The sequence below is a fragment of the Doryrhamphus excisus genome, chromosome 21 (assembly GCF_030265055.1).
Source record: "Doryrhamphus excisus isolate RoL2022-K1 chromosome 21, RoL_Dexc_1.0, whole genome shotgun sequence".
Classification (NCBI taxonomy): domain Eukaryota; kingdom Metazoa; phylum Chordata; class Actinopteri; order Syngnathiformes; family Syngnathidae; genus Doryrhamphus; species Doryrhamphus excisus.
In genome coordinates, this window is record NC_080486.1 from 15,078,703 (window position 1) to 15,106,318 (window position 27,616).

General features: G+C 47.9%; 1 protein-coding gene and 1 long non-coding RNA gene across 7 annotated transcripts; one reads left to right on the plus strand and one right to left on the minus strand.

Moving 5' to 3' along the window:
• Nucleotides 1-31: 31 nt before the first annotated feature.
• On the minus strand, nucleotides 32-24,250 carry LOC131109162 (ras-responsive element-binding protein 1-like). Of its 6 annotated transcripts, none has more exons than XM_058060831.1 (20): nucleotides 23,719-24,250; nucleotides 10,476-10,586; nucleotides 10,212-10,401; nucleotides 10,069-10,132; nucleotides 9,898-9,987; nucleotides 9,659-9,822; nucleotides 8,613-8,754; nucleotides 8,351-8,532; nucleotides 7,467-7,656; nucleotides 7,105-7,386; nucleotides 6,884-7,021; nucleotides 6,568-6,775; nucleotides 4,844-6,491; nucleotides 4,576-4,757; nucleotides 4,307-4,498; nucleotides 4,071-4,232; nucleotides 3,816-3,974; nucleotides 3,632-3,744; nucleotides 2,954-3,560; nucleotides 32-2,884 (listed from the first exon to the last, which is right to left on the minus strand). In XM_058060831.1, the coding sequence occupies exons 1-20, from the start codon at nucleotides 23,756-23,758 to the stop codon at nucleotides 2,409-2,411; spliced, it is 5,340 nt and encodes a 1,779-aa protein (XP_057916814.1). In that variant the 5' UTR covers nucleotides 23,759-24,250; the 3' UTR covers nucleotides 32-2,408. The 6 variants fall into 6 exon arrangements, with proteins under 6 accessions (XP_057916814.1, XP_057916811.1, XP_057916813.1 ...); XM_058060828.1 differs by adding an exon at nucleotides 13,926-14,033 and having other exon boundaries at nucleotides 6,568-7,021; nucleotides 10,476-10,583; XM_058060830.1 differs by adding an exon at nucleotides 13,926-14,033 and having other exon boundaries at nucleotides 6,568-7,021.
• On the plus strand, nucleotides 19,882-27,577 carry LOC131109172 (uncharacterized). Its single transcript, XR_009120679.1, has 4 exons — nucleotides 19,882-19,983; nucleotides 24,335-24,561; nucleotides 25,249-25,328; nucleotides 25,622-27,577. It is a non-coding gene; the product is annotated as an uncharacterized LOC131109172 (long non-coding RNA).
• The last annotated feature ends 39 nt before the right edge of the window (nucleotides 27,578-27,616 follow it).

A 27,616-nucleotide genomic window follows, 5' to 3' on the forward strand; every position in this document is an offset into this window, starting at 1 on the left:
AGATTCTTTCTGGTTTGTGACAACATGGACGCCGAGAAACATATCGAACAGCGATGTTTGACTCATCTTTATTTTGTTTGTTTGCATTTTAATTGTCTTGAATACACATTTGTGTCTTCATGCTGTGTGACCTTTGAGTGTGTGTGTGTGTGTTTGTGTGTGTGTGTGCATAATGTGTGTTCACAGTCAAGTGCTTGTGTAGTGATTGACAGAACATGAAATTAAATCATTACAGTTTGCAACTCAGGAAAACAAAATGACTGTTAGAAAGTGTCATCAACCCTGAGAGCAACATCATACTGTTATTTCGACATCTGTGTGTGTGGAAACAAATCAACAACCATATTTGATTAACATGCAAAACTATCCTAAAAGTCACCCAGAAGAGAACAAAAATAAATTTTCACAGTTTTAAACACATTTTAACGTTGATAAAGAAAAAGAAGCAACAAAAATTTACTTTAATGGATTTAATTAAAGCTTTTTTCCTCTTTTGGATTCTTAATGCTCGTTTGCAGCCCGGCCGGCTGCGCGTGCTCGTGACATAGTGACGTCATCAACACGCCAACCAACGTGAGATATTGTTTTTCCAAACATGGCTTGTCCTCGTCAGGTAGCGCACGCACACACACACCTGGGCTCCAAATAAATACATAAAAAAACTATCGACGCGGAAGTCCAGGATTCACGTAAATCAAGTCATACTTAATGTTGGAAAGGGCGGGGCACTCGGCTCAGCTAAGCTAGGCTTAGCTAGCCAGGAAGGACAGGTCCCTTGACTGGTGGTGAGCATTCAAAATTAAATAACTGTCGTCAAGTCGACAAAAGCCAATTATTTATTTCAACTTTAAACATTTTGCTAACAAACAGAAGTCAAACTGTCAAGAGTGGCGCCATTCTGTTAAGTGGGAATATGGAAAACTTGGCCATGCTACTAGCTAGGTGGTGTTAGCCTGACGTTAGCACGAGCGCATTTAGCAAAGATTCAAGACAGTATATTTTGGGGGGAAATTCCACTTTACAATTATTGCATCACATAGTGTGCTTTTTATCTTGACACAAGTCACTGAAAACAAACTTAATGAGATGATAAGAAGCACCAAATCAAACAAGTCAAAGTGCTGGTGGATGTCTGATTGTGACCAAGTATCTACCATAATAGCTGTATGAGTACAAGCTGTAGTACTAGTATTAGAGCACTAGCAGTACTAGTTGGTGCCCAGTCAGAACAATAAAATTAAGTTTGTTGCTTTTACTTCTGAGGTTTATTTTTAAATTTTATTTAGAGGTTGGTTAAGGAAAAAAATAAAATCAAAAGACCCCGCCCCCACAACGTGGCTACTATGAATGTGACACAACATAGTGTTGTACTTTTATTGTTGCAATCTTTTCTGGACGCTCTTTGATTGTCTCTGACGCCATAAAAAAAAGAATAATAAGTATTTAAAGTATTAATGTTCTTTGAATTCATGTGAAAGAAGAAAGTAATCGGGGAGAAAGCGTGTCAAATTAGGGCATACATGCTAATTATTGTAGCAGGCAAGCATAGCCTGCAGTTAGCTTGAAGCTAGTCATTGTAAGTTAGCTTGTTAGCTGGCCTGGTCCACTCGCCAAACGTGTGCGTTTACCCCATGACTTCATATCTGAGTTTAGGCTCACAACAACACATTACCACTGGAAATGATATGTTAGCCCTTGGCAGACACAGGCTAATAGCTGCAGCTACGTAGTGTTAGCCCTTAAGAAGCTGAGGTGATGCTAAGCCAAAGCTAATAGCTATTTCTTGTGCGTTAAGGCTAATTGCACGAAGCAGGCTAGCATGGACTAACTGACACGCTAGCTGTGCTTAGCTGTGAGCTCGGCGGTGTAGCTAAACGTTAGCCATGCTAGCTCGCAGGAAGACGCGATTGACGTGTTGAGGTAAATTGGACCCGGGTCAGTGCGAGCGCGGCCGAGGCACCAGAAGAAAGCCGACAAGAGTAAGCACATACGCACGCACACACTTTAACTAAATTTGATTTGTTCACATATACATATATATATGTATATATATATGTATATTAAAAAAAAAGAAAACCAGAAAAATTCCCTCCCGACACCAAAAAGTCACCCAAAACTGAGAAAAGTCCTCCTGTGCGACGCTGTGCACATAAACTGAGAAGTTCACTAAAGTGTGAGCCACCCCTCCCCCTCATACAAACAGAGGGGCGGCGGCAAGTCTGTCCCCCATCTTCCAGTTACAAGCGGCATCTCTTTGCACGTGTACTACTGTCCTGTGACACGCAGCCATTGGCCATCTTGATTTTCCAAAACAAGTTAAAAAGCTATAAAAAGGACATCATCATCCTCCTCGGTGATGAAGATGGACGAGTAGTAAGGCACTTCAAGGCTTCTTAAAGGTACACCCCTCAGTCCACGCCCACCAAGGGGGGCTCCCCATTGGGCAGCATGTGATCCATCGGGGATGGGGCGTGGATCTCCAGGAGGCCCTGGATGATGGCCTCAGCAGGGGCAGGGCTCGAAGCTGAGGGCGGGTCTTTGGAAAAGTCTTCTCCAGACGTGTCACTCGTCTTGGTGTCGGTGGCGTCCTGGGGGGTTGCACATCGTTCAGACGCCTCCTCAGAAACGGTGGATTGGGCCTCAGCTGGTTCAGGATCAGAACTTCTCTCAAGTTCGGCGGCATCCACTTCCTCCAGGTCCTTGGCGCTCTCGCTCTCATTCTCTGAGGGCGGGCAGGTTGATGTGGGTGTGGCTGCGCAGGAGTCTCCGTCCTCGCTGGCGGCGTCGGTGTCACGGCTCTTGGAGTGGATACGCTGGTGGCGGACCAGGCTGTGCTTGAGTGTGAAGGTGCGCTCGCACGTCTGGCAGCGATACGGACGCTCGCCTGCGCAACAACAAGCGGGTGTCAGCTGATGTCTAGAGAAGGAAGTGGGAGCATGTGGGTGGGGCCTACCTGTGTGTGACCTCATGTGTCGGGTCAGGTCCTGCAGAGACCAGAAACGTTTGGCGCACACGTTGCAGATCTTCTTGCGTTTGTCCACGCGGCCACCCGAGGTGTCTCCACCCTCAGCGCTTCTTGGCTCTTCGTCGTCGCTGCGCTCCTCCTTTTCTTTGTCTTCCTCCTCTGACTCGCCACTCTCGCCTGCTTCGCTCACACCGCCACCATCCTCAAGTTCCACGTCCTTCTTCTTAGGCTCATCCTCTTTCTCATCTTCTGACACTTTAGCGACATTGCTCTCCTCTGCCTTCTCTGTCTCTGGTGGCTCCTCCTTGGCCGGTGTCTCCTCGCTAAGGTGCGCCCTCTCGTGGCGAGCAAGTGTGGTGGCGTAGCGGAAACTCTTCTTGCACACGCGACACACGTGCTTGTACTCAGGCTGAGGCTTGGCGGCAGGGGCAGGGCTCGCTGAGGAGGGGGGGGCACTGGTACTGTCTTTGTCCACTTCTTGCGGACTGTCAGTGGAGGGGGTGGAGCTAGACAGCTTGAAATCGATGAGCTTCCTGCCAAAGTTGAGGTCCAAACTTTTGTTGCTCTGACAGTCATCATCATCGCCATTCTCCAGCTGATGATAGATGAATATGAAATATTACAAAAAAATGATGAAATAATAAACAATTTAATTTAAAGAATTACCTTGTTTGTGGGTGGAGCCAGTTTAGATGGTTCTGTTTCTATGTCTGATGCCCCCTGCTGGTCTGGCTGCTCAGTAGGTTCTGGTTCTGCTTGCTGAGCAGGACTGGACCCTGCTAATGCACATGTTGATGTCATCCACACTTAATGAGTGTGTTCTTATTAAACATGTGCTGGGGGTGCTTACCTGAGGTGGGCCGGTGGGTGGGGCTGCTTGGAGTCGATTCCTCCCCCTGTGGCTCTGAGAGAGTGTCTTTGAGGTCGGTGGAAGGCGTGGCGTTGATGGCTGAAGACTCAGCAGGGGTCTGAGGTTCTGCTGCAAGCTGCTCCGTCTCAGACTGACTCTCTGTAAGAAACAGGAATCGGAATTTCAATCAGAACCGGCGTTTTGTCATGTGTAACATGATACTGATGGCAAAGTCACGGCGATCTACTTTGCTACCTGCGCTCTCGTGTGAGCCTTCGTCGCCTTCTTTCTTGACGAGGACACCGTTGCGTCGCAGTGTTCTGTTTGTGACACCGTGCTTCCTCAGCAGGTGGCGTTCACAGTTGGACTTGGTGGAGAAGAAGGCGTCACAGCGTGGACACGGGAACGGCTTCTGGCCTGAAGAGGAAGCACACGTCGGGTCAGAGCAGAGTAAGATGGCTGATCACACAGCGTTGTAGCAGGAGTGTTACCGGTGTGCGTCAACATGTGTCTCTGCAGAGAGCTGGCCCAAGGGAAGACTCGAGGACAGAATGGACAGGTCATCTTCTGGACAGAGTTGGAGTATGCGTTCTTCTTCCCTTTTGATTGTGGAAGCAACACCGTCTTCAGTTCCTCTCTTGGGCCGCTATCCTTGTCCCTGCCGCCTCCTGCTTGCTCGCCATCTGCTCAGAGATACGTGTCAAGTTTCATGTGTGTATAAGGGCATGTGTTTGAACCTTCGTCCTTTGCTCCCTCTGACCTCTCTTGGCTGCCAGGTCGCTCGTCCCCGTCTGCAGGTAGTTGCTGAACTTGTTGGCGTCCGTAGTGGCGAGCATCTTTTCAACACTGGCAAACTCACCGCTGGACTCGAGGTCTACAGCATTGCTCATGACGCTCTGGTCTTTGACGGTGAGGGCGGCAGTCTTCTTCCTGTTTTTCTTCCTGTTGGACAGAACCACAAGACACAAACACTTGACTCCAATCATGATCCACATGATGCTAGTTGATGCTGAGAGTTGCACTCTCACCTGCTGTTGTCATCACTTGGCGTCTCCTGCAGGTTGGAGCTTCCTGAAGCGTCTGTGGTGGATTCCGAAGCCGGCTGAGGTTTTCCCTCCAGCGAGGCCGCCTCCCTCTTCAGCAGGTCCGGAGCGCCGGACACTGAGTGGATGATCTGAGCAATGGATGCCAGAGGCGGGAGCTCTTTGAGGGCAGTAGGAGGAGCTGAGGCGGAGGAGGCAGGCTTTGGAAGGAGGGGCTTGAGGCGCTGAGGTCGTGTAGAGGTGCTGACGCTAGCGAGGGATGTCGGGGGAGGGGTGGATCCAGGGGTGAACTGGTAGCAGCCCACAGCCAATGTGCCTGCCATCTTGTCTTCTTTGGCGACGATGTGCTGCTCGATGATGTTGCCACCATTTTGTTCCATCTTGATCTCACGCGTCTCACCATCAATGGCCGCTTCCCTCCTCTGTCTTTTGCTGGGTATGGACAGGTCAATGGGCTGGTCCAGTGCAGGGCAGTCCAGGTTAGGGGAGAGAGTCTCCATTTTGACCCCAGGAAACGCCACATGGGCTCCACGACCTTTGGCGGAAAAGTCCAGAGGCTGATCCAGTTCTTCGAGATAAAGGGTGTTAGTCACTCCCTCCAACTTGACCGCCTGGATGGGTGGCTGACTCAGCCCATTGGCAGCCATCACAGTAAGCGGGGGGGCGCGAGCAGAGGTGACAGTAGCAGCGGGCTGAAGTGTGGCGATGTGCTCCTCGATCTCGCGCTCCTGCACCTCAGGGTGCTGCTTCAGCAGGTGGTGGATGCAGTTCCGCTTGGCCAGGAAGGCCGCGCCGCAGCGTCGGCACTCAAATGGCTTCCTCTGGCAGCCGTTGTGTGTGCGCAAGTGGATCTGCAACGCCCGGTAAGTCTTGAGGTCCTCGCCGCAGAACCGGCATGCTGTCTCCGCTCCGGCACTTCCTGTTCCGAGGTCCACAGTAGTGGTTCCAGTGGTAATCGCATTTGTGATGTTTGGAGTGGTCGAAAAGACACACTTGATGTTTTTCTCAATGTCCTTCCTGGATGTCTTGGCATGCTTCTTTCTGAGGTGGCGCTCACAGTTGGCCTTGACAGTGAAGGGGTAGTGGCAGACGCGGCAGATGTATGGACGCTCGCCGCTGTGTGTGCGCAGGTGTCGTATGAGTGTGGCCTTGTCAGGGGCCACATAGTCGCAGATGTTGCACTGGTGAGGCAGGATGCCCAGGTGGAAGCGCATGTGAGCCTGTAGGACGCCCGAGAAGGAGAACACTTGATCACAGAAGCGACACGGGAAGGATCCTTTGGCCGAACCAGCGTTGGCGCCACTGCCCTCATTAACCGTTTTGCTTCCTGGTTTCTTCCCGCTCAGCCCCACCTCTTCATGCACAGCGGTGGTGGCCACAGGCGGCGAATCAGACAGAGGACACTCAGCTTCCAATTGGCCGCCGCCCCCTGCTGAGGAGGAGGATGAAGAGGAGGAGGAAGGCGTTTTGAAGAGGGTGGGAATTGGGGGAGGCAGGCTGGGACTGATGCAGCCCAGTGACGCCTGCTGAGAACTCTGTAGGGGTGGGGGCGTTGTCGCAGTAAGGCTGGAGCGAGGCGTGATTGGAGGTTTGGGTTTCAATGGAGGCATCGCCTTTTGGCTTTGGACTTGACCTGCATGGCAGGAATAAAACAGTTATGAGAAGCAAGCATTTTAAACAACACAACATCCTCTTGAGGTCACACCCACCTTGGCCTCCAGTGAACGCTGTGGCTTTAGCCATGGGGGGGATGCTCAGTCCCATCTGACTGGGGACTGTAGTGGCTACTTTCAGCATTTGCTGTATGTCTGCCAGCTCCATGATCCCGCCCACTTCACCAGGTTTGATGCCAGACGTTGCTGCACCAGCGGCAGCCGTGGCACCGTCAGGCTGCATGAGGAAGCTTGCTTGGAAAGGCTGCAAGGAGAGCAGACTCAAAGCGTCCCTCTTTGAGAGACCCTGCAGGGTGGATGCGGTGCCAGACTGGTCCAGCAGGGGGATGCTGAGTGCCGTCAGCCCACTCACCCCCAAAGTCAGACCCAGACCACCTGACAGGTAGGCATGCTCCTGCGGGAAACTGGAATTCAGTGGCTCTACATGGATCACTTTGATGCTGTCCAAGTGGGCCTGGTGGATCTCATCATCTGTGGGTCCGGATTTGACCTGTGGGTGAAACAAACCAAAAGTCTGTATTGCATCCATTTGCCCTTACAACAGTTTTGTTTATTGTCAAAAAAACACATTACCTTAGAAATGTGCTGGAGACCCAGTCCCTCCAGGAAATTGGACTGCTGGGAAAGCAGAACATCCTCGGCATCAATGTGATGCTCCTTGGTGTCATTTTCTGGGGTGACGGCTTCTTCTTTTCCCTCAGTTTCGTGTTCGATGGCGTCTGAAGGCGTGTCTACATGGATGGTGCTTTTGTGGAGCTCCAGGGCTGAGCGAAGCGGGAACGCCTTGTCGCAACACTCGCACACAAAGCGGTGAAACTTACTTACGCAGCGACGAAGGTTGGTCTCACACCAGACCTGACCAAGACCAAGGTGAGGACTCATCTGAGACTTATACACAGGAAGTGAACTAATCAAAGATGACGGTAGATGGTTACCTGTGCAATGTGAGCAAACTTCTTGCAGGAGAAATCAATGAAGGCCAAGTCATTGAAGCCGGTGGGGATGGAGGGATTGTTCTGAATGAAGGGGCGGCCGTTGGGGTCTTGGGGAAGGATCTTGTGGATGCCTGCGTTGTGACGCAACAAGCCGCGGTGGGTTCGGAAAGAAAGGCAGCAGAAGTCGCACCTAGGAACATAAGGACATGCTGTCATACATGTACTTTTCTGGGGGGGTGTCCTAGCTTGAACATGTGCTTTCAATTTCACCATTTCCAACATGTCTGCTGGATAGTGATATTTCTCTGAGCATGGCTCATAGCCTCAACTAGGCTACTGTAGACAAATCAAGACATAATTGTAATTACACTAGTCAGTAGATTTAGACGTGTCTCTTTGTACGTATTCAAGCAAAAAATATTCAATCAACTAGGACAACCCTAAACCACCCCTCCCCCACCACCCCTGCTCCTCTCACAGTGGATCCTCTTATGGACTGATTAGTGAGGATTTACTGCTAAATATTCTTTACACCCTCCACTAGGAGCTCAGCGCCATTTGCTGACGTCTTTCTTTCTACTACCTGCTTCTCATCTTTCCTCCTTGCTCTTCATCCTCACTCGCTCAAACTTGTGTTGACTGTTGTGTTGCTATGGTGACAGACTACAGTCCTTGTTGTCATTTGAGAAGGGAGCACAAAGTCGTCACAGCAACCACATCCAGTGGACCATGAAAGATCAACCCCCCGCCCCAAAACACCAACCCATCCATTCTGTTGGTCCTTCCCCCTTCCCTCTCTGTTTGACCCTTTACTGTCTTCATGGGAGCCCATGCTCTCTTCATGGGGACTTGGCTGCCATTGGCTGTTGTGTGTGTGTGTGTACCTCAGTGTGGTGTCAGGGTGTGTGTCCATGTGTGTGTCCAGCTCAAGTCTGCTGCTGCAGGTCTTGAAGCAGATGGGGCAAGGAAGAAGCTCCTCCTCCACGCATCGAACACCCGTTGCTGCCGCCACTGCTGTCATTGTTGCAGTCACTGGGGGCTCCTCAAAGGCAGAGTCCTCCGTCACCTGAATGACATCATCATTTAGCTCCACCTCCTACATGCTCAACTGTAAACTGGTAACTGTGAGGAAGGCTGCAAAATAACCTTCTTGGAGGGTGGCTCGTCACCGCTCTCGTCCTCCATGCCTTGCCTCCGCTTCACGGATGGCCGCCGCCGCTTTGTGGGTGAGGGTGGGCTGACGGGGAGCAGACCGCTGGCCGGGTCCTTCTCGTGGATCTTCATGTGTCTGATGAGAGGATTCAATGTGCAACTTATCATCACTTTATTCATTATATACTTAATTAGTCTGATAAATCACACAAATTAATTCATGTGTTGTGATGTTGCAGGTAAGCAAGCAAGCCAGCTTATAAAAGGAGGGGACAGGCGATTGCCTATTAATAGAAGCCCACAAGACGTCCAGAAGTCCTGATAGCCACTGACAGGAAGAACTTTATGAAGAGGTAAGCTGACTGTATGCAAGCGTTACACACATATATAATTTTAAAACTAAGAATGTTGACATGCAAGCAAATAACTTCCTGTTTTGACAGTAAAATATGAAGTTCATTGCACTGGCTCATTTGAATTAAAAAGTCATAGATGCATGCATGATGAGTCTTTAGCGTCCTCTGGTGGGCAACATGTGTACTACTTTGATTTGTGGTGATGTAACGTAAACTGGTGTCCAGAGGGCTGCCTAAGGAACATTCTCAGCCTGCAACTTTTTTTTTTTTAATTGGCCCTTGTACTTTCCCGTCCTTTCAACCTCACACAGCTCATTTCGCCGGGGGTTGCTGTTTTAGAGTTCAGACTGGACAGAAACATCACATGCGGCAGGGACCGTTGTTTTGTCATGTCTTGCTGAGCTTCACTGATAAAGGATGGGTGTATCTGCATGTGTGTGTAATAGAGAGAGACAGAGGGAGTGGGGGTTGGATGGTTTAAAGTACTACTTCCTGTCCACCCCCTACACACCAACACAGAGGACCAGTGGAGTCGTTCTCCCATCATGCTTGACTGGAGAACGGGTTAATGGCCAACTTCCTGTCACTGAGACAGTGTGCGTCTGTATGTGTGTGTGGCATTTTATAACTCCTCCTGGTTCCAAGGGGCGTTTAAGGTGAAAAGGCAGAACAGTGTGCACATACCTGTGCATGTTACCGTTGGTGGTGAAGGTCTGTCCGCACACGTTGCACTTATAAGGTCGCTCACCACTGTGAACGAGCATGTGACGGTCCAACGACGATGCAGAGCTCAGACATTTACCACAAATGCTGCATGAGTGGTCCGTTGCCCCCGTATCTGCGTTGTGCTGCGAACAAAAAAGAAACATTGTTTACATTAATGACGGTAACAGCATAAACTAAGTAACAAAGTACCCGCGTACCTGTCTAATGTGCATGGTCAGCTGATGCTGCGTCTGACAGCTCTTGTCACATAGCGGACATATGTGTGTCGAGTGGTCTTCTTTGGCGTCCTGCCGGTGAGAAAGCAGAAGTGTCACAACAGTGCGATTGATGACTTTTGACCTCAAAGATGGGGAGAGGCCTTTGCTCACCTGGTTGCGTCGTGCGTTCCGGCCAGGTGGCGCTCTCTGGGCTGATGTCTTATTAGGAGAGGGGCTTCAACACAACATAATCAGTGTTTATTGAACTTTATTTAAACACAATGGTAACGGTTGCACAGTGGCCAAGCTACTACCTTGGGGATGGGGCAGGGGTGGCGTCACTTCCTGCTTCTCCTTCACCATTAATGGATCCCGCTGCTGACATCACTGCTGACATCATGGCATTGATGGAGGACAAGTCTCCTCCGCTGCCGCCACCGCCTTGATCGCCACTCTGTAGCGTCTTGTCTGCGATCGTTGTTGTCGTGATTGTGTTGGGTTCATCTGGTAAGCGGGGTCACGTTAATACACTTAAAATCACAGCCGCTGGTAAGAGCCTAACAAGCACCTAAACACACCTTTCATGCTACTCTGGGGTGTGGCCTCTTTAAGGTCGGCCTCTTCCCTGTTCATCATTGGGTTGGCTCCTCCCACTTCCATCTCCCCAGTGGCATCCTCCATGGCTGCTGCTGAAACACACCATGAAGTAAAACAATGTCACATGATAGCCACAAGATGGCGCTGAAGCTCACCACTCATTCTTGAACAAAAAGATGTGTATTATACGATGTTGTCATGGCAACGGACATATTAATGTCATGAGAAAACAAACAGCGGTCGAAGCAGCATCATGTATTTGTGGCATTCGTGTGACCTCTGTCCTAAAACGGCATCTTGGCCTGCCGCCCACTGGACCAGAGGGGACAGTTTACAACGTGTCCCTCATAGCGCTAACACACCTGTCCACTTACGCCACACATACATACACACACACACACACACAAAGTTTGACAAGGAGAGGAGAAGGAGGAGGCACCACAATGGCGGCGGAGAAGAAATGATGACCATTTCCTGTTTAGCTTCCCCCACAGGAAGACGCTCTCCAGAGCTAGCCACTTCCTCTTCCAGCACTCTGTGTGTGTGAGTGTAAGACAGGCATTCCTAATACAAATCAGTTAGTAAAAGGGCTGAGAGTGTTTTTGTAAATTACAGAAAAGTCAAATGATCAAAACATTGCAAGAACAATTATGTGGCCCCCATAAATAGTCCCCACAGTAAAGTTGGGATATGGGGGTGGCAAATAGAGATAGAAAGAACGCGCACACACACATTAAGTGTGTATTATTGATCAACGTCAGTACATCATATTACTTCCCGTTTTTTATTTTGACAAAAACAATGATCACTGCTGACAACTGCCACTCGTTTGTGTGTGTGTGTGTTTCAAATGACCTGCTTGTGTCCTGACAAGGCAGTGGCAGGTGCATGTATGTATGTGTGTAATTTTTTTTGGGTTTACATTTGCATCTCTTGTGCACACACACACAGACGTGTCACTATTGGCTGCTGAAGTGCACAGCCAGCAGTTTTTACAGCCGGCTAAAAACGAACAGCAACAGATGGCTTCAAGAGGAAGGATGGAGAGCTTCTCAGATGGAAAGAAAGATGGATGCAGTAGTCACAGGAGGCAAGGAAGTCATCCTACTCACTCTACTATTACCTTTGACCTCATTTCGTGAAATACAGTTTACAACGACTGTCTTCCTTTTGCAGGGCGCTCCCCGTCCCAAATTAAGTGGCTGAATATTCAGCGTGACAACGGATGTTACTGAATCTGCTCCCAGCTGTCACTCACAGCAAGAAGCTACTGGTGTGATGCACCTGTCTGAGGACGTAGCACTTGACAGCTAAGCAGTCCAGCAGGTTTTCGGGGGATGGATTGTCCACTCCAAGTCAGGTTTGGTCGGCTGGCGAGCATCTAGCAGCCGAACAGCATCTCTCGCAAAGAGAGGCAAACTGTCAAAAGTGACAACTGCTGTTTAAAGTCAACATCCCAGACGTTAAAACTCTTCTTATTTTTCCACTTTGCATCTCTTTTTTTGAGGCCATGCTAGTGGGTGTCAGCTAACAGTCTGAGTTTAGCATCAGACATAGGCATAGGGGGAGGGGGAGGATCCGGTGACCATATGTTGACTATTTATTACCTCCTAACTGTCCACCTTCCTCTTTCAACTCCTGCATCTCGCTTTACGTGGCACACCGACCGGATTCCTGTCGACATTCCTTAAAATGGATGTGCACAAGACGTCACCACACATTTTTTCATTTTTATCACTGGCACCATGTAGAGAGTTCTGATTAAAAGAAAAACACTGCTACAAGTTAGCATCTGAAGCTAACTCATAATGATGGGCCTTGCTGGATTCTTGCATGCCAGTCCTCAGGTAGTATACTATATTTTATGGATGTGGGTTAGTTTAAAGGAACGATTCTGGCAAAAGAAATAGACAATTGTACAAAATAAATGTAGTTGTTGCAAGTTGTTATTCCTTTTAAGTAATGGTGTTAGACCTCACAGATGTGGAGGCCAAAAGTGGAGCCCAGGGTGCTAAGATGGCGAGCTAAGTGGCAACATGGATGGTGATGTTTAAAAAAAACCCACAAAAGTATGAAAGAGTCTGTGTCTCCTGGCAACAGGAAGTTGACACTAAGAGGAGTCACAGGAGATCACTTTGCTGCTTCCATCTCACACTCAGCTGCCAGCGCCCATCCTCCACGCTCACACTCTCTTGACAGCAGCACACACACACACACACACACAAGCACACACAGCCCTCTGCTTTTAAGAGCGCCTGCTCAACTTTTTCAAGCTCTTTTCCATCTTTTTTCTCCTTCCCGTCTCCCATCTTCTTCAACTTCCTAGAACTTTTTCAGTCCCGCCCTCCCTTCTCACTGTTGCATCATCTTCCTCTCAGCTTCCTCCATGTTGTTGTGTTACTCGTATGTGTGTGTGTGTGTGTGTGTGTGTGTGTGTGTATATACGGTGTAGTTTAGAGCTGACGTGATAAAGCATTGAGATATCATCGAAGTGTGTCAGCTTCACTGTGTAGCATGGCAGTGGACGGGGCAGGGGGATGGGGAGGAGAGGGGCGGGATTTAGCCACCAGTGTGGAAAATGTCTGCCAGCTGTCAGCCAATGAGCTCCCAGATTCCTTCACTCTCACTCTCTCTCTCTCTCTCTCTATTGCACATACTCATCCTGTCTCTTTACACACACATTCCATACCCTCCACTTTTTAACTGACACCTTTAGTCTAATAACTAACTGGTTTTGAAGTATCATCTTAGCAAACAACATGAAGGTTTCAGTCCGGCCTGGGGGACATTTGCACTAAATTGTCTGTCCCACTCCTCTGCAGCATTTCTTTACATGTGCCATCACTTTATGATACTTAAGTTATGTTGAGTCGGTTTACTTCTATTGTGCAAGATGGTGGTTATTATTCATATCTGGTGGGAGGAGCCATTGCATTAATTATGTGACTCATACACTCAAAGGGAGTGTACCATGAGCTTTGACGCTGTAGCTTAGTTTGAGTCTGATACCATACGACACATTTGTGCATTTTCTCAAAACACTACTTCATGATCAGGTCTGCTACATTCATGTAAATATTCTTGTGTCATAATAAAACACATCAAAGCACAATTGGATGAACATATGAAATAATGAAGATGAAAATGAGCAAATTATAGGCGTCATGCAAGCTCGGCTCAAAAGTCACATGTCCATCAAGACATGAAGATGAACGAGTGGTGGCGCGGGGTGGGGGGTGCAGCCCAGCAAGATGGCGCTGACTCGTACTTCCATATTATGTTTCCTTTTTTAAATTTCATGTGAAAGCATTCAGAGGGGCCAGAGTAAAGAGGCGAGGGGCAGGATGGCAGCCATGCTCGGGCATGATGGGCGGGGGAAAAAAGAGGAAAAAGAAGCAGCGGCGGGCGATGGGAGGAAAGAGAATATTTACCGTCCTCCTCGAAAAGTGAGAACGTGCGCTCACTCGCGTTGCTCTGGGTGGGGCGGTTGCGAGTTGGGGTGGGGTTTGAGGTGTGTGTGTCTGCGACCACTGCTCACACTGCAGGGGGGAGAACACAGAAAGACCGTCAGAAATACACACACACACACACACACACACACACAGTGCAAACAGGTATCAAGACACACTGCCCAAATAAGGGCAATTCCTACAAAGCACATTATCAGCGCTAATTAAGTTAATGGATGTGACCTTCACTGCAGTTGGGTCAAAGGCCACCAAGTTAGAGATGTGCATCATGGGTAAGAGCGTCTCATGATGGCAAAGAAGAGACGATGTACAAAGACGATAATCTGTCAGTCTAGGTGAGGGAGGATGTGGGGGGAGGAAAGATGGAGTATTTAGGGATGGTGGAGGAGGAGGAGGAGGAGGAGAGCAAGATTAAGAGCTTACATGGATGCTAATTAGAGCAACTAAAGATGGACAGGAGACACAAACATGACCAGCATCTTCCTAGAGGACCAGTGAGGCAATGCACAGCGGTAAGCCACGTGGCGAGCTGCTGACACAGCTTTATTAGTAGTATCACAACATTGTTTTTGATGATACTTCTTCCTCATGATCAATGAACTGCTTGTCAAGCTAATGCTAGATAAATAGGACATGATTTTGACGTGACAAACCAACGAATACCACCCGTTGTGCCTCATTAAATAGAAATACAAACTAACTGAGATTCCACCCCTCCTCAACACTAGGACTAACTGCTGCTGGAAGAAACGATGCTTCCAGGGAAGATGGCAAAAACAAGCATGAGGCTGAGATGAGGAATGTTCTGCTCTCAGAAGACGTGCACGGACAAGTGCCGACGGCCTGAAGCAGCAAGGAGGAGGTGAGCACGAGAATGTTCTTGTGTTGAGAATAAATCAGACATCAATGTCACATTTTGGCAACTTTTTATGTTCAGGAAGTGACATCACCCTGTGTCATTGTGTGTATGATGCGGAAACAATGTTATTTTGAATGTGACTAAATGTAACAGTTTACACATCACTTGCATCCATTTTCAGTAATACTCAAGGCCGCTGTGATTCACAGGCCACCCCGCCTCCACGGGCTGAGCAGACAAGTGAGGGTGACAAAAGTTGCGGGAGGAGGAAGTGAGAGAGAATCCAGCTCGACCTGATGAGCCGAGTCGGAGCTTTCTGCCTCCAGCATCTCCTTTTGAGCTGGAGGAGCGCATCTCCATGCAGATAAGTCGCTACCCGCAGACGCCATCATGTCTGCTCATACAGCACCAGGCTCCGCCTCCCTCAGAGGAACCACAGGTGAACCATGGTGTTCCGATCTGGTTCGTACGGTGCTTAGCCACAATCTTAAAGCATGTCATCACGCTATGGTGACATCATCATGTCACTTCCTGTATGCAAGCAACATGTGTCTAATTCTACCCCTCACCCACTGCATGCACCCTTGTTCGGTAATTACACACATGGTAGCAAGGGGTGCGGGCGGGGCCATGGGAAGGGGGGCCATGTCAACGTGCTGTGCAGCTGTCTTGCTCTCACACATGTCGACAGGTGCGGCAGACAGCCAATGACCTCGCCATCAGAGCGCCATTCATGGTCTAACACATGCTAACCTCCATTTTGGAGGTGGACACCTGACGCTTCATTAGCAACAACAATCACCATGGAAACGCTAATACTGCATACGCACACACACAGCTAAAATGGTCAACAAACTCACTTCACTATGGCGTTTTGATGCAATTATTGCATAATAAGACTTCTGCATCTGCCGTCGTCACATGTCAATCAACCCACACAGCTGCACAACAAGCGACACATTCATACTTCGCTCACGCACACACACAGCTGTCACACACACGCCGCCTGTGTGCACAATTGGACACAGAGACAGTGTCAAAGATGACATCAGCACTTTGTGTGTAGTCTTGCTCACTCACACGTCCTACTGCAGGGGGCGCTGCCACACACAAAGGCCTTGGCCATCACTCCATCATGATTCAGAATCAAAGTCAATATGTCACTTCCTGTTGAGCCATATTAAACATGCCAACAGTATAGTCGGCCGAATTATGGCCATCAGCAAATATGAAGGATGCCGCTCTTTGGTGTTACACTGTCATGTGACTTGAGCTGTTGCCGCGCAAACAATCTACAAAAAGTTATTTCCTTCACTTCCTCTTCCTGTTTTCTTGCCATCTTTCTCCTTCACTGCCACCATGTTTTCTTTTCACCCCCAACTCCCCCCTTTTCTGTGCCTGATACAGGCCAAAGTACAAGGCCAAGCTCTTGGCCAATCAGAGCACAGGATGCATGCTACCCTCCCATCCCATATCAGACAGCTGTAAATGTGTGTGTGAGAAGAGGGAGATGAAACCACTGGTGTTGCCGGGCAGAACTAACTTTTTCCATTTCTGACCAATCTAAAGAGTTTAACTTTATTTATCAACGGTAAACACATTCGTCAATCACCTCAAATCACCTGACTTGCAGAGAATCCCGACTCCCACATCCTTCTGTAACATTGTGATGTTTATATTTCACAACAACACAAGAGTTGCCATTTGGCTCACAACTAAACTAAAAGTGATGCTGCTTTGGCAGTTTAGACTTTACAGCCGAACAAAGTGCTGCTCCAGATAAAACGGTTAATGTGTCACTCAAACACACACATACTAACACACACTTGCACACACCCACTGAGAAAGCCCCAGTGAAGAAGCTGCTTATCAGCGTTGCAGAGATGCTGAAACAACAGGGTCGCATCCTTCACTTCCTGTCTGGAGAGGAAGCAGGAAGCGGTGGGGGTCTCTTTAGGGATCAAGCTACTTTCCACCTCTCATCCGCACCTCACCCGATCCCCACAGCCCCAAAAAAGTAACACACCGAACTACATTACCCACAATGCTCCCAAGTTGTGGTAAGGAAGGAGGGGATGGCTGCACAGAAAGAAATGCAAAGAAGATGGGAGAGTCATCCTCCTTTTAATTTGCACGGTTAAACTGGCTTGTGTGTGTGTGTGTGTGTGTATGCCGGGGCGTGGTCGCTGAGGCAGACCAGGTTTCAGTTAAGTGAAAAAGACTCACAGCCTCTTTGTGTGTACGCCTCCAGGCAACACACATATAAAAGGCACACCTGAATTGTGTGTGTGTCCGACTAGGGAACTTTCCCATCGGAGGTTTATTGTATTTTCCACAAAAAGTTGAATGGAGTTTTGTGGCCATGCCTACTGCAAACTTCCCCAATACACACCTGAGACCACGTAACAACCCACCCCCCCATTCCCCTCTTTGACAACACACACATACATCCATGTTGCTTGTTGCTGAGCTGTGTGTGTGTGTGTGTGTGTGTGTGATGTTTGGTCTGTGCCTGACAACAAGTGAACCTTCACAGAGTGAACTCCATTGACAAAACAGCCACTTTAGCAAACATCCTGCTCTACTGATAAACACAATCCACCATCTTTGCTGATGATGGATGACAAGTGTGATCAGAATGTTCTGGATTCTCCTCTACGTAGCCTACGACCTGAACCCGCAGAGAGATTACATTTCACTCTGTCACAGTTAGGAACTGATGACTTGAATGCTCACCGTATTGAGGAGCTCAGCAAGATTTTGGAGATGATCAACACATCGGTGCAGAAGTTTAGGAGGCTTCAGCAACAGTTCACTGGTTGACATGGAAAGGACCTCCAATCAAAGTAGACTTTGTTGTGCATCAACAAGGAGGATTTGTGACATCAGGGCGAGTTTGGGGCCACTCAGTTGCGTGGAAGAGGTGATGTCAGGAAGTGTGTGTGTCATCATGACAAGCACGTGATGACGCGAGCACATCATTGTCATCACATCACACAAGCTAGCCAGATACCGTTAGCTAGCTGAGACCGTTGATTCTGTATTGTCTTGCTTGTCGTTTGCCGACATTGATGCAGACCTCCATTGTGGCATCATTATGCTGATTTACTGTATAGCTCAATGGCAAATGTGTGTGTGTTGCAGGTCACCCCTCCACAAACAGACAAAAGCAAGTCTGGGGGCATGCTGGTGTGCTGTGCTGTGGTTGCCATGACAACAAGGTGTGTCTTGTGTTTGCAGAACAAACAATAGTACCTTTTCACAGGAGGGAGGGGCTGCGTGTGCATGCATTCCTCCCGTGTAAGTGTGTGTCATTTAGCATGTTAATCTGTGATGTCACCGCTGTGTGTGTGTGAGTGCGCGTGAGATTAGCGCGTGTCTACAGATTAATAAGGATTATGTGTCATTCACATGCTGCGACTCCATCAGGCTACTTAACGACAAGGAACAATGACGGACTGAGTCTTCTTCTCCATCAGATGGTCCTTTTAAATACTGTATCTAATCAATCAGAAAATCGATCAGCAGGTCAGTGAGTCTAATTAGCTGCTCCTTTAATTGTCATTGTCTCAACATTGCTGTGTTAATCCGTCACTAATCACCCCCTGCGCCCCGCCCCCACTCCTGCATCATTAGCCTGTTAGCATTACCGCTAGCGCCAAGATACTTAAACATCCAACAAAGAACCAATCAAAGGGCTCTGTGCAGCATCCTCAAGACAACAACACTCATGTGTCACAGTGAAGACAGTCCAGTTGCAGAGAAGATGAGTAGAAGGTGCACCGGAGCAGACCTTTGACCCCAAGTTAAATGTTACGTGAAAGTGCTCGCTCGTTATGATTGTGGTTAAAACTTAATCTGGTTGTGTTGATTTAAGCGCCACAACTTGTCTCCTCCCTCCTCCTCCTCCCTCAGCAGCCAGCTGACAAAAGTGTTTAGTCAGCAGCAGAGGCAAGCGGGGGAGGAGAAGGAGGGAGGGGGGCGTGAGGAGGTTCCATGGTGCTTCAGGAGTGTTTTAACTCTTTACTCGCTGCAGGCACAAAGCTGGGGAGGTGGGGCAGGGTTGAGTAAATCTACTTCCTGTGTGTCACCAAGCTCCCAACAGGCCTCTCTTCAGCAGCACAAAAGGCGTGTTGCAGCTGATGGGAAGTTAGACCTGTTGTATGGGATGCCTGACGCGCTCGCTGTGCTTGGGCGTGGCCAGACGCTGGCGCTGATAAGCAGCTTGAAACCCGCGAGCAGTGCTGATACATGCCGAGAACTGCCTCCTGCAGCCCGCCACAAATAAAGACGTATTTACCGCCGGGCCAAAGTCCGAGCGGCTCGGCTGTGAAAGAATGTCACAGTGGATGGACGTGGGAGGCGGGGGAGAGGAATGGGGGGGGGGGGGGTAATCTGTGTGTGTTTGGAAGATGTGACCACCCAGAGGCCGTATTGACCACTGTCAACTTCACCTGCGAGCCCACATTTTTTTCGAAGCTTCTCACCAAACTGACACCATGATGTCACAGGATGAAGATGATGAGGATGATGAAGAGGAGGAGGGAGAGGGAAACAGGAAGTGAGGCAGCCTTTTGCAGGAAGCAGATGAATATATAACGGCGTGATGCTTACAGGAAGGTCAAGTTGAAGTGTGTGTGTGTGGACACGTCACATGACTGTGTCACATGACACAGCAGAAACATGCCACACAAAACTTCACTAAGTTTAAACTGGCATTTGAAGAAATTTGAAGCTGAAGTAACTTTACTTTCAAAATTAGATCGGGCATGTATTCCCCTTTGCCTTTTACAAACAGAACCCAGACGACGAATGTACAGCTAAAAAAATCATCTAACCTTGCCCGGCGGACCATAAAGGCTGTAATTGGTCAACTTATAGTACATTATTTCCTGTGCGAATACAACGCATTCAGAAAGCATATAGCTCAGCACTGATTTCAAATCAACATTTGCATAATAAAAGCAACGTTTGTAACACACCGATTAGAGCCAGTCCCAATAACGCTCCCCTTGTCGCTGCAGGTACCATTATTGGCACATGACAAAGGAAGTTGACGACAAGCGTTACCTTGCGCTCAACCCTGACAAAGAGCTGGGAACAAGGATCAAGGCATCGTTGGAGTGGACGGTGTAGTGACTACGCACAAGCATCATCCAGGTTTTACATTTTACTGTTAATGCTATGATGCTGTATACAAAGCCAGACTTGGCACCTCTCTCTTCCGTGTGAGCGCCGTTCATACAGAACAGCAACATAGGCAAAGAAACACAGCTTTTCAAGGCCATAAGTGTTACAGTATCTGTTAGTTTGTAAACAATACCATCTAAGCACTAATCTGTCATTTTCCTTCATCTAACCACTGGCATCTAACTCACACTGTACCCGTCAACCACCCCATCCCTCCCGTTTTCCCTGGAAAACTCCTGCATTTTGTCCTTCTTTCCCGGCAACACTCAAAACAACATTGGCATAACACATCCTGTAGCCAGTAAAGGCCTTCAAAATATGCCAGTGAAATAACACTGTTGCATCACAGTAGGCATTTGCGCCTTTACCCCCTCCAGAAAATGTATCTTATTTTCTAAATGCAAATGTTGACAGTTATAATCCAACTGATGCTGATGTGAAAAACATACTACTTTTTAATTTTTTCTCACAAGCGACACTTCAAAACGACAATTGCCTCCGTAAAACACTGCTGACGAGCCATTTGCTCTGAGGTGCCACAGTGGAAGTCCCGCACATCCCCCGCTCATCCTCTGCCTGCACCCCTCACACACACGATCAAGTGATGGTCACCAGATTTCTAACAAGTACGGACACAGGAAGTGCTTCTCCAACTTTGGCCTCCACCACCTTGCAACTCCTCCTCCTCCTCCTCCTCATCTTCTTCCTCGGCCCGCGGGGGGATGAAACATAATCTTATCTAAAAAAAGGCGCCTCTATAAATAGTGTCCTTCACACAACGAGACACCAGAAGCGAGTCGCATCCACATTAGTGCACACACATGCATGCGCACACACACACACCAACTCACCTTTTAATTAGTAGCACTTGTTTGATTGTGACCCTAAATGTCATCACACAAAGTGCTTTAGGTCATGTGACTGAAACTGAATGGATGTTTGTGTGTGTGTGTGTGCATTAAAGTGAGGTTAATGTGTAGACAACAAGCCTCTCAGAGGGACGATGAAAGCTTTTAATTAGCTACTTCACTTCAGTCCCCACTGAGACACACACGTCCCACTGAAACTCCCCATTAACACACACGCACAGACGCATGCATATACACATCAATGGAGGTTTTGTCTAATTATAATAATTGCAAAGTAATGTAACAAAATAGTGTTTCACAGTCCAATTTCAATCCTAGTGTGTATCCTTGCACACAAATGTCTACACAAATTTAGACAGTAATTAGACACTACACAAAATTTATGTTTTGTCATTCTGACGCAGAAAATTGTTTAATTTCAGACAGGCCAATAACACTAGTGTTTGCTTGTATTTAGCTGAATCAATACAAGTTTGTAAGTTGAGATTTGCAATCACCTGTGCTGATGAGGAGAGAACACTGAGCTGGTGATGTCAAGATGCAACATGGCTGCAGGCTGCCTGTGTGTGTGTGTGTGTGTGTGTGTGTGTGTGTGTGTGCACACAATGGAGGAAGCGCCATCACACAAGACGCTCTTTGTGCGCGACACATGTTGGGACTACATTGCGACTAGGCCCATGGCTCACAACCCGGCTAGGAGGAAGCATCCTCTGGTTGCCACGGCGCTGAGGAATGCACAGCACTTTGATGTTTTGATTAGCGCCCCTCCCTCGCTAGCTCCCCTCCCGTACGTCTGCATGTGAAAACAGTGGCAGAGTGGACGGGCCAGTTAGACGGCCGAGATGCGCACCAGCCTCCAGCGGCCCGGCTCGGCCTGTTGAATATTGGACTAGAATGGATTGTGCAGAACTTTGCCTCTCAGTGGAGTCGCTTCTAGAATGCGTCATGAAACACGATGCCACTTCTTTGGGGTTTCACCGGTGCTATTAAAAGGTCAACACTGCAGATACTTTTATTAGAATTTGTATTACCAAGCTATCACATGTAGCTACTTGCACCACTATCACCAAGCGCACTGTTTTGTCATTAAACCTTGTGTCAATAAAGTTGACTCCAAGTGAGACTGATGATCGCATCATCATCAATAGTCATCTCATGCTGCAGGCATTACACAAATACAAATACTGTCACACATAGAGCTAATTCCATGATGACAAGCTGTTCTTTTCCAGAAATGTGCGAGCCATATTCACAAACTTTACAAATAACATCAAGAGTAGTACTGCCCTCCATTACAAGACATTGTACCACAAAATGCAAGAATGTAAATTTTACTTATAGCATCCTCATGTCCCCACAAACAAGTTGTTGTCATGTTTGACGTTATGAAAACAAGCACAGCATCATTGTCTATTGAAAAAAAAATGATGAGGGCGGTGTGTTGCAACAAGTCGAGTCAAAGTTCCAGGAGGCGGGTTTAAAAAAAAGCCATCGCTTCTAGTAGCCGTCAATCATTGACTCAAACAGATAAGACATGGTGACGTCATGACACCTCCTCCCTCACCCGCAGCCAGCATCCTCCACGTCAAGCTAACGGCTAACCGAGCTAGCCTCGGGTGAAGTTAGCAACTACTAGCCATGGTCTTAAAGGGGTGGGGGTGGGGGGGTTAAAGGGCGACATGCGCGCACGAATCAACGTTTAAAGTGTAGGATGACAGGATGAGGTGTGTGTGTGTTCGAGAGAGTTGGGAAGGCGGGTGGGGGGCTAAAAGAGGGGGGAGGGGGAGGATGCAACAGGCGTCACGTCGATGCTGTTGGCTGTGCGTCAACGGAGACGCCAGAAAAGTGCTCAAAACGCTGTGAAAAGTCATTAAAGCGATAAAAAAGCGATATGTTTCTTAACACCGGGTGGAGTTTGACGCCTGGTCGTCGCGTCGATGCACTTTACACAAGAACACGGTTCACTTTCTTGTTAAAAACGTCTGGGCAAGGTCACAGCAGGACCGTGGAGCTAGCAGCTGTTAGCAGGGATGGGACCGGAAACCCACCCTCCAAAATACAACAATGTTTGCGAAATGACCTTGTGTTTTGTCTTGTATACATAAGTTAGGCCCGATTCGTTGTGTTCCCGTCTACATTTGTAAGTATTCTAAGTAAAGTGTATGTACATTTGTAAGTATTGAAACAAAAGTGTATGATAATGCTGTGGAGTAATAGCCAAACGTGAAACATCAGCATCACCCCTGAGGGTCATTTATCTGTCTGAGGTAACCACTGTGAATAATGACCATCACTTTATGGGATTATGTCATCCCACATTTGACAAAAAAGAATCAATTTACTACAAGGTTTGAGTGCTTCTACGTCCCTGAAAGCAACAGGTGGATTTACTTTGAAAGTGCATACAGGAAGCCAGCGAGCTGATTGCCGCTGGCATGACGTTATGTCTGCTAGCTTTACACATGGCCACTAACAGCGAGGCTCCGACCAAAGTGCACCCGAGATATGGATGCTCGCCTCCGGCAGCGAGCACAATTTGACCTCTCCCCCCGAGTCCCACCCTGCCCTCGGGATCCCCAAACGACAAAATAATGGGGAAAAGGGCGAGTAGTTTTGTTCAAAGTGAAGAGAATGAGGAAGACAGCAGCGCTGAATTCCACCGCTTGGATGCGCATCAAACTAGGAAGCAACACGGGGGGAGGAAAAGTGCTCTTTCTCTCTCTCGCCATCTTAAAGTTGACTTTGCTTAGTGGAAACAAGTCACGAGTGGCACACAAACACGACAAACAACCGAGCAGAAAGCTGTAAAGTCAGACACGAAAAAAATATGACTTACGTCGGACTTTGTTGGGGTTGGGCTGCTTACGCCGAGACATCGTGGCGAGTATGATGATGATGATGATGACGAGGATGGGTGATGAAGGGGGGGAGAGAGAGGCTGCAAAGTTGCTCTGAAGAGGAGAGGAATCAAAATGGCGTTTCCGAAGGGATGTGCAAACTTGGACAAACTTTACTCCGGCTTCTCCTCCTCCTCCCTTCCTCCCTTCCTCCCTCCTCCTCCTCCTCCTCCTCCTCCTCCTCCCGGAGGCACAAGTCGAGAGAAAGACTCGAAGAAAGCTTGTTGTGTGTTCGAGTCGTCGGCCTCTCCTCCTCCGTGTGTGTGCGTGTATGTCCGTCTAAAGCCGCGCACTAAAGCTCATCACGTGTTTTGTGTGTGTGTGTGTGTGTGTGTGTGTGCGCAGTCTCCAAGGGGACGTGGCCACCAAGCATCTCTCTCTCCGTGCACACGCACGCTCGCACATGCCCGCGGGAGGCTTCTTCTTCCTCCTTTCCACGCACGCGCTGCTTCAACTTCTTTGGAGTTGCTTTGAAAGTTTGCACGTTTATGTCGTTGACAAGTCTAACTCTTCTGTGCCCCCCCCCGCCTCACCACCTCCCTTTTCGCCCTGCAGTGACGTCAGCGGACAACCCCCCTCTTTCAAAACTTTGCTCTTAAGGCCAGAAGACAGCGCAGCATCCGCGACTTTAAAGGTCGATCCTACAAGAAAGCAACTGGAGGTATCGCGAGACTTTGAGCGAGGAAGGTATAACGATGATGCTAACGTCAGGCCTTGTTTCAAGCTACGCTTTGTTAGCTTAGCGTGTAGCTTCCAACTCACACCTTTTCTTCCTGAATCAGGTAAGTTTCTTTAAAAAAACACTTCTTGTCTGGTATTGTTTTAAAATAATTAAATTCCACTTGCTCTACCTTGACGTCACCACATTTACACCTGCATGGAGTTTGGAGTCCATTTCAAGAAGTTATATATTACCACTGAATGACATTCAAGTAAAACTGTTCAAACGTGTATATTTGTGGCATCAAATCATAGTATGAAAACCTCACCGCTCACGTTTTGTATCATATAATAATTATTATAATTATATAGATATATACACAAAGTTTTTGCAGCAGGTTCTTAAAAACTGCAGAGTACTTCTGTCCTACGGAGGGTCTTTGATTAGCTGACTAGGTCCTCAAAAAACCCCAGAATGTTCCTGTCTTGTTGATGTTTGACCAGTAATAATCATAATGCGAGCCTTGCGTTGACATACAGTGCAAAGACTGGAAATTTGGCCACTGGAACATCCATCCATCCATCCATGCATTTTCTATGCCGCTAATCCTTGTTAGGTTAGTGAGTATGCTTGAGCCTACCCCAGCTGTGCCGCCTCTCGAATAAGCCGCACTTCCTGGTGTGGACACTGGGGCGGCACCCTCGAGCCTTGTGTGATATTAATATCACAGCAGCCGTGCCGCTCCTGAACTGAAGCTGACTACTAAATTTAAACGTCCTCCATTGCTGTGCTCCCACATTCCTGCCAGGCCTCACCTCCATCTCCCACCAGGCCTCCTCCTATCATGCTTTGCTGCTCCTGCTGATGAAGATGACGCCGACAACAAAGGTGAGCATTGTGTAACATGTAAATGGGTACCACATGTCACAAAACTTGGTGTGGAGTTTAAATAGTGAAATAGTTTAAATAGTGAAACTACGTTGGTTAGCGAGCACACTGGCGTTAGCACAATCACAGTTTTAATCGCATTTGGATTTAGAAAATGTTGTCAACCTTCTCGCATTTTACCGAGCACGGCTTCAGCTCTTGTTGTTTTGTGACAATTCCAATTCCAATAACAATGAGCCATGTGACGTCACTAATCTAATCAGGCCTTTTCACCTGGACTTTTACATTCAAAGGAGAGGCAACGAGCGCAGTCAGGTCACATGTCCAGCTCATCCGCTCCTCCATCACAACAGCAACTTTTTTCAACATTATTGCCATTGTCTCAGCTGGAGCATTTAGTTACTGTTTTGTAGGCCTACGTAGCTCAAATGCTAACGCTGGAGAGTTCTCTGAATGACCGAGGCCGCTTGTTGAACAGTGATCATTTCTTGACCTTTGCCCCCCTTCGCCTGTACCACTTATTTTGTGGTTCAGCCTGGTGTCCAAAAATGAAGCGTGATGAATGTATACCTTCTTGGAGCACCTAATAAAGCCAATTCGGGACGAGATTCTAAATGCAGGCATGTGCACGGTGAGGATGGCAAGCAAGAAGTTGTGTCTCCTGCCGCACAAGAAAGTGTGATGTTATTTATTGGACAGTCACCATGGAGCTGTTGCCATCAGCGACAATAGGGTGGATTCATCCATTCAGCACAGGACGACGAGGAGGAGGAGGCATCCTTCAAGTCGCGCGGAGGAGGTGGCGATGTGAGCAGGAAGTTTCCCGACATGCAGTTGTTATTGTTCAAGCTTTCATTGGAGCGCTGTGGGTCCCATGACAGCGACACCTGTCGGCAGGAGGCAAGGCGGAAAAAAAAAACGCATAAACCAGCTGCACGGCTCGATGACCTCTTCCTCTGCACAGAGCGGGAAGATGCAGCTCAGACATGTGCAGAGGGGGGAGGGGAGCAAGGAGGGGGTGAAAAACCGGTTTCCAATAGTGACGGATGATTTGTAGGTAACAGTTGTTTGCCTTGCGGCCTGAGGCCTGGCAGCAAGCGCCATGCTCTCCTTAAAGGAACAGTACGTCACAGCATCTCTTTGACCTGTTGACCCCCCCAGCCCACGAATACCTCAACGTGCTGTTTACAACATGAACTCATAAGCAGCCAAAATGTCCTCCTCTCAGCTCCACTCAAGCCACTAGAGGGCGTCAGACGCTCCAGGGCAACTTCTATTGGACTCATCTTTTGTTCGACTTCCGAGGACCACATGCAGTGACATGTGCAGCCACTGGGGGCGACTTCAACCCGGTAGAACCTTTTTAACAAGCGATAAGTCACCACAAGTCTATCACACTAGTGGGTATGCTTTCTAGACCGACCAGTTTTGTGATGGAGATATATTAGGTACTAGTGCCCTGGTAACACCTTGCCTACCCCGAGTGGCAAGGTAGTGAGTGAATAGCTTTGATGCAAAAAACCCCAAAACAAAACCCAACAACTAAAACAAAAGTATGATTAAAAAACAGCAACCATTGAAACAACATATTAACGAAAATGACATGAAGTTAAATTGAGTTGAGCTTTGTTGTGCATAAACGGTAATCTATTAGACACTCGGGGGTTTTGTCGCCATCGCGTGGTTAAAGCACGTCAACACTTCAAGAGGTGACTTGTGTGGTCAATGGTCATATTAACAGACACTTGAAGTGTTTTTACTTTGCTTTATTGTTGATTATTGCATTAGTACAACAAAGAAAATTATTCAAGAGAGGAAAAAAAGTTAATTTGTCACATTCATGTACACATCAAATGAGCATTGTCATTCACTTGTTTGGATGTCTTAAAAAATCAAAATGTAATTATTTGATAATCATTGTCATTCATTATTTCTATTACTATAATGTGGCCTTTGACCCTTGAGTCCTTGGCTAATTTTAAAGAAAAATACATTACTTGTTCAGTCATAAAAAAGCAGAAGCATTGATTTATGCGAGAAATCAAGTCTTGAAATCATTATGTGGGGCCTGGTGGCTCCGCCCCTTCACATGGAGGCTTAATTGATTGGATGAGGCTAATTGTTCCCAATATTGAACTCAACAGTGCCCCAAATCTGCAAGGAGACAAGAAAAGATTTTGAGTTTTTTCACAATCCTGTCAGTCACGTGTTGAGATGATGTGTGTGTCATCACTAAAGTGCTCCCGTTACCTCGCACAGGTTGCTGCAGTACATCACGGCCACCAGGG

Bases quoted from the DNA above. Each gene is read 5' to 3' on its own strand.
- LOC131109162 (XM_058060825.1), bottom strand. From the start codon at position 23,758: ATGTCTCGGCGTAAGCAGCCCAACCCCAACAAAGTCCGAC. The intron at 9,823-9,897 runs GTACGCGGGTAC...TTTTGTTCGCAG, and splicing joins TGACCATGCACATTAGACAG to CACAACGCAGATACGGGGGC. The intron at 4,758-4,843 runs GTGAGAGTGCAA...TCTGTCCAACAG, and splicing joins CCAAGTGATGACAACAGCAG to GAAGAAAAACAGGAAGAAGA.